At 42.9% G+C, this 12181-nt stretch overlaps 1 protein-coding gene across 2 annotated transcripts in view; it reads left to right on the top strand.

Annotated features, from left to right (window-relative positions):
• Positions 1-12181, top strand: part of OSBPL3 (oxysterol binding protein like 3) — a 191771-nt gene that overhangs the window by 94257 nt on the left and 85333 nt on the right. For both annotated transcript variants that reach the window (XM_004418908.3, XM_004418910.3), the window contains exon 2: positions 5522-5746. In XM_004418908.3, coding sequence (XP_004418965.1) covers positions 5651-5746 — 96 coding nt within the window. In that variant the 5' untranslated portion in view covers positions 5522-5650. The remainder of the gene's footprint in view (positions 1-5521; positions 5747-12181) is intronic.

Raw genomic sequence — 12181 nt, 5'->3', positions numbered from 1 at the left:
AATCAGCCTTTGTTGCCAAAATGCTTGGCAGTGACTTGATTATTTATTCTTCCCTGTCCTTGGTGGAAACCAGAGTTCTCGTTCCCTAATGGAAGCCCCAAGACAGCGTATGTTTGCATGTGTTTCCCATTGGACTTTTAACTGGAACACCGTTTTCACCTGGACCTGACCCATCAGCTTCTCAAGGTGGATGGCAGTGGTGAGAGAGGACCCAGCTCATCAGAGGCACAAGTGCGCAGGGCATTTTTGAATTGACCTAAATGCATTGGGCTTTTCATGCCTGTTGGATTTGGCTCCCGGGTGGTTTGCTGAGATGAGAGCAGGTCCCAGGGTGAATTCTGTCACACATCAAACACTGGTATTAGACAGAAGGCACATAGTCCGTTCCTGTAAGCTCGAGAAGTCCCAGCTGTCTGATTTGGGGCAGGTTGACAAATACTTGCAGGAGAGGTGGACGTGGGGCAGGTCCTACAGCATTCAGCAGGAGGATTGGCTCCCCTACCAGTCAGATCAATGGCCAGGGGATGGAGGAACCTTCTGGGGAGGCTGCAAATGGTCTATTTCTTGATCTGAGTGGTGGTGATATCAGTATTTGCGAACGTCAAACTTCATAGAGCTGTCAGTGCGTTTAAGATTTGTTCACTTTACATATGTAAGTTACGCCAGGGAAACTGTTATATTTTGTTCAAATCAATAAACTCCTTGAGTTAGAGATTTTCCATGGAAAGGTCACTGGGAAGGGTGAAAGCACGCAAGGGTCTTTCATATGTACCCACCTCATCATCTCATATATCCCTGAATCAGGGCCCTGGCCCCTGGACAATATCTACCTCCCTTGAGGGCTTTCTCTTCGCCATTTTACGAGGTCAGCACCGTGAAGTCAGCTAGTTGGGGTAGAAGACACCAGGCTTCCGTGTGACTCCCCTTCGTGGAGGTCCTCTGTCTTGGGACTCCCATCAAGACCTTCCCTCTGATGACCCCCAGGCCAGCCCGCGGGGTCCCCTAGGCTGGATGCAATAGCTGCCTCATTCCACGGGACCACCTTACCCCTGGGGTGCCTTCTTCTTGGGCCACTGCTGCCTCCATTCTTTATTCTGCCCTTTTTTAAGCATATCTTTTCCCCAGAATTTGACTTCTTTTGCTCTTTAAAGCCACCGTTGGTAATTTTAACTGAATTTCTGATGAGGCTAGGCAGGAAGGTTCTGGGGGATGAAACAGATATCTTTCCTAGGCAGTAATCCCAGACTCACCCTGGGGACGGATGTGGGAGAGGCTGTGGATTCCCACCCTTTCTTTTCCCTGAAGGAGAAGAAGAGGCAGCGGGTGATACTTGCAGAGACCTTAACTCTAATTACCAATTTAAATGAGTATGGGATCTGGCCTACTCACAGCCCTGGACTGGGTAGCTGATACCTGGGAAGGGAAGTTAGGCAGGGTTGAGAGACAAAGATGATCCTTTCTATCCGTTGCCCCTAGAGCAGGGTTATGGTGTTTCTGATTTGGCATTTCAGAATTCCAGTCACTCTGATTTTATTGCCTATGTACTCTTTTTTCTCCCTTTTTCGCACATCACACACCACCCCCCCTCTCAGACTTACTGTCAGAATCTCAGCCTTAAAAAAAAAAATACTTGCACACACAAACAGAAACCCTTTGTTGGTATTCCTAATCTACTGTGGAGTCAGTTGTCATGGCAATGGCTGCCCCCACACACATCTCATCATTTGGGGTTCCCGTCAGGTTTTTTTTTTTCCCTCTTTCTTAAACAGCAACAGCCAACAGTGCTGTTAAACAAACTATTAATGTATCTTTACCGCCTCTCTTGGTGGTTTTTATTTTTTTTTTTTTTTTATTTTTTTATTTATTTTTTTTTAAACAGAACAGTGTGGACCAGCCCCTTTTAATTTTTTTTTTTTTTTTTTTATTTTTTTTATTTTTTCCCCCCAAAGCCCCAGTGGATAGTTGTATGTCATAGCTGCACATCCTTCTAGTTGTTGTATGCGGGACTCGGCCTCAGGATGAACGGAGAAGTGGTGCCTCGATGCGCACCCGGGATCCGAACCCGGGCCACCAGCATCGCAGCGCGCGCACTTAACCACCAAGCCACAGGGCCGGCCCTCTTGGTGGTTTTTAACTAGACTGCGTTTGCTTCTAACTTCAGGTACAGTTAGTCATGCCCCCATGAGTAAAGCTAACTTGATGAAGAGGCTGGTGTTGGTTTGCTTTAAGTCTTATTTATTGTTGGATCCACTACATAATGCATACAGAGATTTGGGGGGTTTCTATGAAAGCAACATGGGAATTGAGTTCTATGGCTACAGGTACCTTAATTTTATTTACTGAAATTTTTATATTCCTCCTTTTTGTCTTGGTTTTAGTTTATGATTTTATTTGTTTGTTTGTGAGGAAGATCAGCCCTGAGCTAACATCCATGGCAATCCTCCTCTTTTTCTTTTGCTGAGGAAGACCAGCTCTGAGCTAACATCTATTACCAATCTTCCTCTTTTTTTTCCCTTTTTCTCCCCAAAGCCCCAATAGATAGTTGTATGTCATAGCTGCACATCCTTCTAGTTGCTGTATGTGGGACGCGGCCTCAGCATGGCCAGATAAGCGGTGCATTGGTGCGTGCCCGGGATCCAAACCCCGGCCGCCAGTAGTGGAGCGTGCGCACTTAACTGCTAAGCCACGGGGCCAGCCCCTAGTTTATGGTTTTAGCATACTCATTTTTTAAGTGCGAGGGAAAGGCATAGGAGATTTGAGTACTTAATAATTAAACAAAAGTTTGATATAATATTTAACTAGCTGGTTCCTGAATAGTTACATAATATCCTTTTAAAATTAGACTGTGTGAATACTAATAACCAAATGGATTAGATATAAATTTTTTTTATTGTTGGTAACATGCTTGGGAAAGTTGTAGAATTTATTTGAACTTAGTGTGTTAAATAAAAGTCTGGCCTTCTGAAGCTAAAACCAAACTTGTTAGTCACCCTTAACTCAGGGCTGTGGATGAAGGCAGTGGTTTACCCCTGAAGAGCTGTAGGTGTGGCCGGTGGCAGCCCAGCTCACTGCTTGGAAGAGGTGTCCCTGTTTCTGCCCTGGTTGATCCCTTCCCCACCACAGATACTTTGCCATCTTGGGGATTAGTACTGTGCTGTGGAAAGGAATGGGGCGTTATATCTTCAAAGCTGGCTTCGGATGTGCTCCCTGCTGAGTCTTTCTAGTCCAGCTCCTTAATTCTCTTAGGTCCCAGAGGTGGGGCAGTAGCTGTTATTGCCAGACCTGGCCATAAGGCATGAGAATTTCCAGCACCAAGGTTAAAAGCCTGGGATCTAGCCTGGAGTCAGTCTCTTGCCAGCTGCATGATTGGGCAAGTTACCTAACTCCTCAGAGCCTCAGTTTTTTCCTGTGTAAAATAGAGATGAAACTCTCCCATCAGACTGTTGATTAAATGAGACAATGCGTGTGGGACACTCTTACTATAGTGCTGGCAGTCAGTAGTATGGACTCAACAGATGATCATTGTTTTTTTTTTTTTTAATTTTTTAATTTTATTTTTGTGAGGAAGATCAGCCCTGAGCTAACATCCGATGCCAATCCTCCTCTTTTTGCTGAGGAAGACTGGCCCTGGGCTAACATCTCTGCCCATCTTCCTCCACTTTATATGGGACGCCGCCACAGCATGGCTTGACAAACAGTGTGTGGGTGCGCGCCCGGGATCCGGGCCTCCGAACCCCGGGGCCACCGAAGCAGAGCGTGTGCCCTTAACTGCTTGCGCCACCGGGCCAGCCCTGATCATTGTTTTAATTACTAATGTACTAATAGATGATATGGAAAATTCTGCCTTCTCTCATAGTTTTTGTCACAGTATGTTATAGTTTTTTGGTAATAGTTTTTTGGTAGGATGTCTCCAGAAATCTTTGGTAGATCAAATCCTCCATCCCATCCTCCAAGAAACAGAAAGAGATTTTTTTAATTGTAGTAAAACACACACAATGTAAAATTCCCTTTTTGACCATTTTCAAGTACAGTCAGGCACCACATAACAACATTTTGGTCAACGATGATGGTCTCATAAGATTAGTACCATATAGCCTTGCTGTGTAGTAGGCTATACCGTCTAGGTTTGTGTGATTTTGCACAATGATGAGATTACCTAACGATACATTTCTCAGAACTTATTCCTGTCATTAAGTGACGCATGGCTGTATACAATTCAGTGAAATTTAGTACGTTCACAATGTTGTGCAACTATCACCATTATCTAGATCCAGAACATTTTAATCACCCTAAGGAAATTCCATAGCCACACTTCATTCCCCAATTTCCCCAGCCCCTGGCAACCACTAATTGGCTTTCTGTCTCTATGGGTTTGCCCACTCTGGATATTTCATAAAAAAAGAAACAAACAATATGTGGTCTTTTTTTCCTAGCTTCTTTCACTTAGCATAATGTTTTCAAGGTTCTTCCATGTTATAGCATGTATCGGTACTTCATTCCTTTTAATTCCTGTGTAATATTCCATTTTAATGGAATATACTGTCATTCCATTCAGGCTTCTGTAATAAGATAACCACAGTCTGTGTGGCTTATAAGCAGCAGAAATTTATTCCTATGGTTTTGGAGGCTGGAAGTCCAAGACAAGGGTGTCAGCATGATCGGAGGGCCCTCTTCAGGTTGCAGACTTATCATTGTATCCTCACATGGTGGAAGGGGCTAGGGAGCTCTGTGTGGTCTCTTTTATAAGGGCATTAATTCCATTCGTGAGGACTCTGCCCTCAGGACCTGACTACCTCCCAAAGACCCCACCTCCTAATACCATCACATTGGGCGTTAGGATTTCAACATGTGAATTTTGGAGGGACACAAACATTCAGGAGGGACTATAGCTTATACCATATGTAGTTTATCCATTCATCAGTTGCTGGACATTTGGGTGGTTTCTTCCTTTGGCTATTGTGCATAGCATTGCTATGAACATTCTTGTACAAGTTTTTGTTTGAATACCTGTTTTTGATTCTTTGAGATGTATACCTAGGAGTGGAATTGCTGGATGATAATGATAATTCTATGTTTAACTTTTTTAAAAACTGCCAAACTGTTTTCAATTATGGCTGCACCATTTTACATTTCTACTAGCAATGCCTGGGGGTTCCAATTTCTTCCAACACTTGTGCTTTTATTTATTTTTTTATTATACCTATCATAGTGGGCATGAAGTGGTATCTCATGGCTTGGGTTGGTTTTTATAGTACTGATTTTGTATGTGTCTGGACTCAAATTTTCTTACTAGTGTTCTTAAGCCCATCATATTACAAAGCTACATGAAAAACCGCCTATATATAATTTCCAATAAGAGATAGGTGTAAAGCATCTTTTCCTTCACAGCCCCTGATGTAACTAAGCACCGGGGCTCTGTAATCTGTAGTGTAGATAAACCACTTGCAGACAATCAGTGGCTAATTATAGGTGATGTCTGATGCCTCTGACCTACTCTCTAATCCTTTTCTTTTGGTTTTAGGGATTTCCTCTGGATCATCCAAAATGCTTTTAAAACATATTGGATAAGAGCTGAGCCACTTCCATACTTTCTGCTCCACTGTCTTCTGATGGCATTTTGACTGCATCGAGGCCAAGTGACCCGCTGCTCATGATGAGTGATGAGAAGAACCTTGGGGTATCCCAAAAATTGGTCTCACCTTCGAGGAGCACAAGTAGCTGCTCCTCCAAGCAGGGAAGTCGACAGGTAAAGTTGAACAATTGCACATTTAAATCAAGAAGTTTGAATATTAAAGTATGTACATTTACTTAGGAACTCCTCGGATTAAGAGCATTTGCTTTCAGTCGTATCTTAATGATATGAGAAGAGTAAATTTTAGATAATTTGAATGATGCAGCTTGAGTGCCTACCAGATGGGAAGAACTGTATTTGGCTCTTTGCATTATGTTATTTAATCCTTGCAATTGTCTCTAACACAGATATTGATATCCCTATTTTCTCCGTGAGGAAGCTGAGTCAGACCAACTGAGTTATGTGCTCAAGGACACACAGCTAGTGAGTGACAGAACAAGAAACCAAAGCTCAGTCTGTTTGACTCCAGAGCCCACACTTTCCTTTACACCCTACCAACCAAAACAAAAAAATAATCACTTTTCCAGTAATTACAGAACCCCCCCACCCTCCTTTCCAGCCCTTTACCAAACTTTTATGACAGCTTTGAACCACAGAATGCCCTGTTAGTTACTTTGAGTATCACCTGCTTAATTTCTCTAATGGATGGGAGAAGCAAATCAACAGGGAGGTGGTCGAAAGGAGTTAAGTAGGAAGAAGAAAGAAGTGAGACAAAAAACTGAATAATTAACTCCTTAATAACTGTCAGCTAATTATATGTTGTTTCTTAGTTCCCCTTCTGATAAATCTCTGTTGGCAGAATTTGCTGGTTTTAGATCAATGGCAGTAAATGCACATTAATTATTCCATGTTCAGTTAGGTAGAGAGAGAGTGGGCTGTCAAAAGCTATGGGTTCATAATCTAAGGGGTCTCTGAGCCTTTTCAGTATCCACTGGCTGTCTTGGCATTGCCTTCCCCCATGGGAAGCGCTGGCCTAAGATTTGGCCCAGAGTCCTTGGTTCCAGATTTGCAAGCAACAATCAAGCAACCTCCCACCTCAGGCATGTCCACATTTATGACACGTCACCACGGGTCTCTCCATTTGAACATTGCCAGGGACAGGGAGCTTGCCGCCTCACAACCCTGCTTCATGTCATTAGAATCTATGATTCTAGACAAATTAGATTTTGTCACAGGCCTGACATTTGGGGAGCCCTCCAAGATCTCCCCTGAGGGGTTTGGAAGAAGAATGTTTTCAGCAGTGTTATAACTTCCTTCTGGAATTAAAAAATGACTAAAATTAGTCCTTGGCCAGTGCATCATGGCTCCATGGGAGTTCTAGTTTCATAAGGGGACCTATGCTTACTTTGTCAGCTTTCCATAGGGGTATTTCTCTCCCTTAGCCAAAATTCTGGTTGGGATTAGAGCAGAATTGTGATCTTCCCCCAACCCTTTGCACCTAGTAGCATCTATTGCTATGTCCTCCTTGGGTAAAGAGCCAGCCCTGATGATCTAGTGGTTAAGATTTGGCAAACCACACCACCCCTCTATCGATGGTCATACTGTGGTGGCTGTGATGCTGGAAGCTATGCCATTGGTATTTCAAATACCAGCAGGGTCACCCATGGTGGACAGGTTTCAGTGAAGCTTCCAGACTAAGACAGACTAGGAAGAAGGACATGGCCACCCACTTCCAATAAATTGGCCATGAAAACCCTGTGAATAGCAGCAGAACATTGTCTGATCTAGTGCTGGAAGGTGAGAGGATGGTGCAAAAAGACCAGGCTGGGTTCCGCTCTGCTGTACACAGGGTCGCTAGGAGTCGGAATCAACTTGATGGCACTAACGTCAACCTTGGTTAAAAGAAAAGAGCATGGTTCATTTAAACAGCCAGTGCTTATAACATCGTAGGAATTGGAGCAGTGCAATGAAATTCTTGGATTGAATACTACAGAAACTTTTTTTGGTGTGTTATTTGAAATTGATTGATTTGGTTTTCACCAAGATTTTTTGAGGTTACATCATAAAGAGTAAGAGGAATGTGCTTGATGCCTCAGTTTTTTTTTCTGATTTAGAATGGTTGGTCATTCAGCTATTCATTCATCAAATGGTCATCTTTTATATTTAGGATCTCCCACTTTAATGTGCATGTGATGTTGCTTTATAAACATATGTACTTATTTTTCCTCTGTGGCAGAGAAGATGGAGAATTTTGTAAGTTTATTCCAACTTGAGCCTGAATCTAGTTATAAAGCACATGTTTAATTTTCAGGGACAATTTTCTTATTCTATCCACTTTCCCATCCTTCTATCAAAGAAAGGTGTTCTGTTGCAGGATTGGCTTCTTTTGCATCTGTGTTGTCCACTTTGTTAATCCATGTCCATTCTGCCATCACAAAGTATTCCAAGATTGCCTTTCAGTCTCTAAAGGTGCCACAGAGGTGCAAGAATCTTGGAGGCTCTTACTTCATGGCTCTTAGGGAACACAGCCATATCCAGCCATCTCTCTGATGCTCAATATACTGATGAGACTGTGCTTTTAGTCACTTCACTGGAAAGTACAAGTTCAACATTTAAAACTTCAAGATTTATATAATAAGAAATTTAATTTGAGGAACGTTGAAATATAACTGATAAGATAATCTGTGCAATAACTTACTTGTTTTTAAAAGTTTAGTCTGAAGTCATTTTCAGGTTGCTCTATTCATTTCATCTGGAGGAAATAGGTCTGCTGTTGATTTTATTGGCCATCTTTCTTTCTTCCTTTTTTTTTTTTTTTTTTTTTTCTGGTGAGGAAGATTGTCCCTGAGCTAACATCTATTGCCAGTCTTCCTCTATTTTGTATGTGGGACGCCATCACAGCACGGCTTGGTGAGCAGTGTGTAGGTCGACGCCCAGGATCCGAACCTGTGAACCCTGGGCCGCCGAAGTGGAGCAGGCGAACTTAACCACTACGCCACTGGGTTGGTCCCTGGACATCTTTCTTAGTGCTAGTTTTTCTTATGTGCTTTGGAATTACAGTTTAGAGCGTCATCTTGAGTTTGCTTCCTGCATGTTCTTTCTCTGCACTCACTATCCTTTCTAGGGGTTTACTGTTACCTACTGCCTACCTCCAAGGACCCCAGTCCAGAGCCAAGTGTTTTTTGTGTGTGTGAGGAAGATCAGCCCTGAGCTAACATCCGATGCCAATCCCCCTCTTTTTGCTGAGGAAGATTGGCCCTGGGCTAACATCTGTGCCCATCTTCCTCTACTTTATATGGTACACCGCCACAGCATGGCTTGACAAGCGGTGCATCGGTGCATGCCTGGGATCAGAACCAGGGAACCCCTGGCTGCCAAGGCAGAGAACATGCACTTAACGGCTGAGCCACCAGGCCGGCCCCCAGAGCCAAGTTTTATGTTTGCAGCTAGGGGCTTTAGTTCCACGATGATGATAGAATGTCAAGATCCACCACCAGGCCGGCACACAACATGGCCCAGGTCCTGGTGGTGAGGCTGTGTCTGCCTCCTGCCACCTCCCTGAATAAACAGATTTTTAAAGCCACCTTTCATTGTGTTGTGCGGGCTTCCCCCTCCACATTCTCTGATTTCCAGCAGTGAGCCTGGCTCAAGCCCCAGCCTTTTCCTTTTTAGCCCCATTAGTTCACAGAGGTAAGACTGCTGGACACCTGTCTACAGTATGCTTTGCATTTCTATTTTGTGTCTGATCCATGGAGACATTTAATCTTGTTTTTTTAATCACACAGACACAAAAAACCCAGCATGCTTATAACTTTGTCTATTTTGCTGTTTGGAGCTGCGATCGTGATAGGGAAGGGGCACTATATATGTGAACTTAGAATACCATCTTGGCTGAAAGACTTGGTCTTCTTAAGTCATTTTCACTTAAATTCTCATGCAGCATTGCCAGGTGACATTGAGAGTCTGTACCCACACTGGCTTCCTTTCAGTTCCTGGCACTGAATTTGCCTTTGTCCTGTTTCTTGAACTGAACTTGAACGCGTCCTTCCTACGCCGGAGCCTGCTCACATAAAATCTCAAGGAGCTATGCCTTTATGTGTAGATACCCCCTATCTCTATATCTATGTTAGAAGAGCTTGCTTCCTTGAAGGACAAAATGAGTGAGACCTGGGTGTTAATTGTGGTCTGTGTTTTCACTTTTACATCTGACCTAAGACAAAGTTTACAGCTTAGGGCCATGAAAACCCAAGGAGAAGGGTTCTGTCATCTTTTAACTTAAATACTAGGGCTTTGGAAATTTTAAATATAGTTTGCCTCATGTTGTCAGTATGGAAACAAGCTGTAAATATAATCTTATCAAGATAGATTTGGGAGGAAGGTATGCGTAGTGATTAAAACTTGACCTCTCCAACCCTGTTTCTACCCATTAATTGTTTCTGTGACCTTAAACTATATCAACTATATCAGTAAGCTTCAGTTTTCTCGTCAGTAAAATTGGAATAATAGTTCTTTTTGCATAGGATTATTGTGAGGATTAAAACTAAAGCATTTAATCCAGAGTCAGACTCATAGTAGGTGCCGAGTCAATATTAACATTCATTTTTATTATTATAGTTTACATTAATTTGAACTTCATTCTTATTTGTGGAAAACCTAAATGCTCATAGTGAATAGTTCTACTTTTTGTACCCAGAAACTTTTACAGCAATCATACCCCTACCTACTTCTTCTTCTTTAGTGTTGTACAAAAGACCCCCAAATGTAGAGCCAGCCCCATGGCATAGTGGTTAAGTTCGACATGTTCTGCTTCAGCAGCCCGGGTTCACAAGTTCAGATCCTAGGCGCGGACCTACGCCACTTGTCAGCCCCGCTGTGGCGGCGACCCACATATAAAGTAGAGGAAGATTGGCACAGATGTTAGCTCCTGGCTAATCTTCCTCAAGCAAAAAACGAGGAAGACTGGCAACAGATGTTAGCTCAGGGCTAATCTTCCTCAGCAAAAAAATAAAAAAAATTAAAAAGCCCCCAAATGTATGCAATGTATATATGACTATATGCTTATAAAATGAAAAGTGCCTTACTTTATACACATTAACAAAATGCTTTTAGGGAAGAACATAATAGGATGCTTAATAATTGGACTATATTTGATATCTTCAACATCTGGCATAACCTATACCTAAAACAAGTGGAAAAAGTTGGTGAATTCTTACCTGGTTCTAGTCTGCTGGGCCTTGTCCTTGCCTGGGTGTAAATGTTCTTCACCTGTTCCCTCTACTCTCCCACCTAACACCTGCCAGGCCAGCACCCACTATTGGTAGTAACTGCTAGGAGCATTGTGTTGAGAAGGATTCTGCAGTTGAGTCTGGGTTCAGTGGGAAAGAGTGCCATGTTTTAGCTCATGGGCACAAGCAGGGTGAGTGGCAGCACGGGTGCCACACTTGTCACCCCTTAGTGATATTAGAGGGTTGGAATCAAGAGGTCTCGGCTATAGTCTTTATACTCTGCCATTGGAGGAACTTGAGGCAAGTGACGTTTGCCTCAGTTCTCCATCCACAAAACGGAGACAAAACTCACCTCCTGCTTCCTTTGCAGGGTTGTCGTGAGAGAACACTGAGTCTTTTCACTGGCTAAAAGACATTGAAACTCTTGGAGAAAGGTCCTCTGTAAATATAAGAAACTGTTACCATGACAGATGAGCTCCCTTTACTCTGGCCAGTTCTGGAGCCAGAACTGAGATGGTCTTGTTTCAAGGACCCTGACACTCTGCAGAAGAAATGGATCTCTTTGAGGTAGACCATCCTTCAGGTATAGTGTCTTTACTAGATAGGCATCTATTCTCCATGCAGGAAATTCCCAGCTAGAAGAAGCCAGCTTATACAAAGAATAGGTTGTTGGTCCCTCTGACTGTCTTAATTAGACCTTATTATTTGTAGTGTCCTAGGTTGATCTCTGCTTCAGTGTTTTTCCCTCTCCCAGTCTTTGGCTCAGCCATCCCTTTAGCTAAACTGATCCATATGAAACTGTTCTGCCCTTTTGAATTTCGTGATTTTCTTGAAAAGAATCTTCATTGATTGCTTTAACACTTTAAAAATAATTTTTATAAAAATAGTGTGTGCTCACTGTAGATCATTGCCACGGTACATGCAAGATCTGTGAATTGCAATGCTTTAATTAGTTTATTTTTAAATGGCTGCTGATAGTCAAATAAAACGAAGCCTGAGAATGACCGTTGGTTGTGGAGGTTATTGGTGACATTGTCGAGTGGTTTCCTTTGAATGGTATCTGTGAAAGGCTGGTTAGAGTCGATTCGTGAGACAATAGGAACAGAGGAAGAGGGCAGCCCAGTTCTACCAGGTCCCTGGACAGGATTTGAGAGAGGCCTTAGAAATGTTCTGTTTGGGAACCTTGCGCTAAGCTAATGCCCACGGTTAAGACTGCCCTCCTGGATAATTCTTTTTTGATTAATTCATTGGTTGAATGAGTGTATAGTTCTTTGAGTCCTGGGTCCTGTTTACCCATCTCTTTAGCTCTCATAGCACCTAGCACAGGGCTTTGCACATGGCAGATGCAAATTACTGGACTGAATTTACTGAATGCCAGCAGCAA

This window comes from Ceratotherium simum, chromosome 1 (genome assembly GCF_057802395.1).
Source record: "Ceratotherium simum simum isolate JZ-2026a chromosome 1, ASM5780239v1, whole genome shotgun sequence".
Lineage (NCBI taxonomy): Eukaryota > Metazoa > Chordata > Mammalia > Perissodactyla > Rhinocerotidae > Ceratotherium > Ceratotherium simum.
Note: the sequence above shows the minus strand (reverse complement) of the source record. Positions and strands in the feature narration are given on the sequence as shown.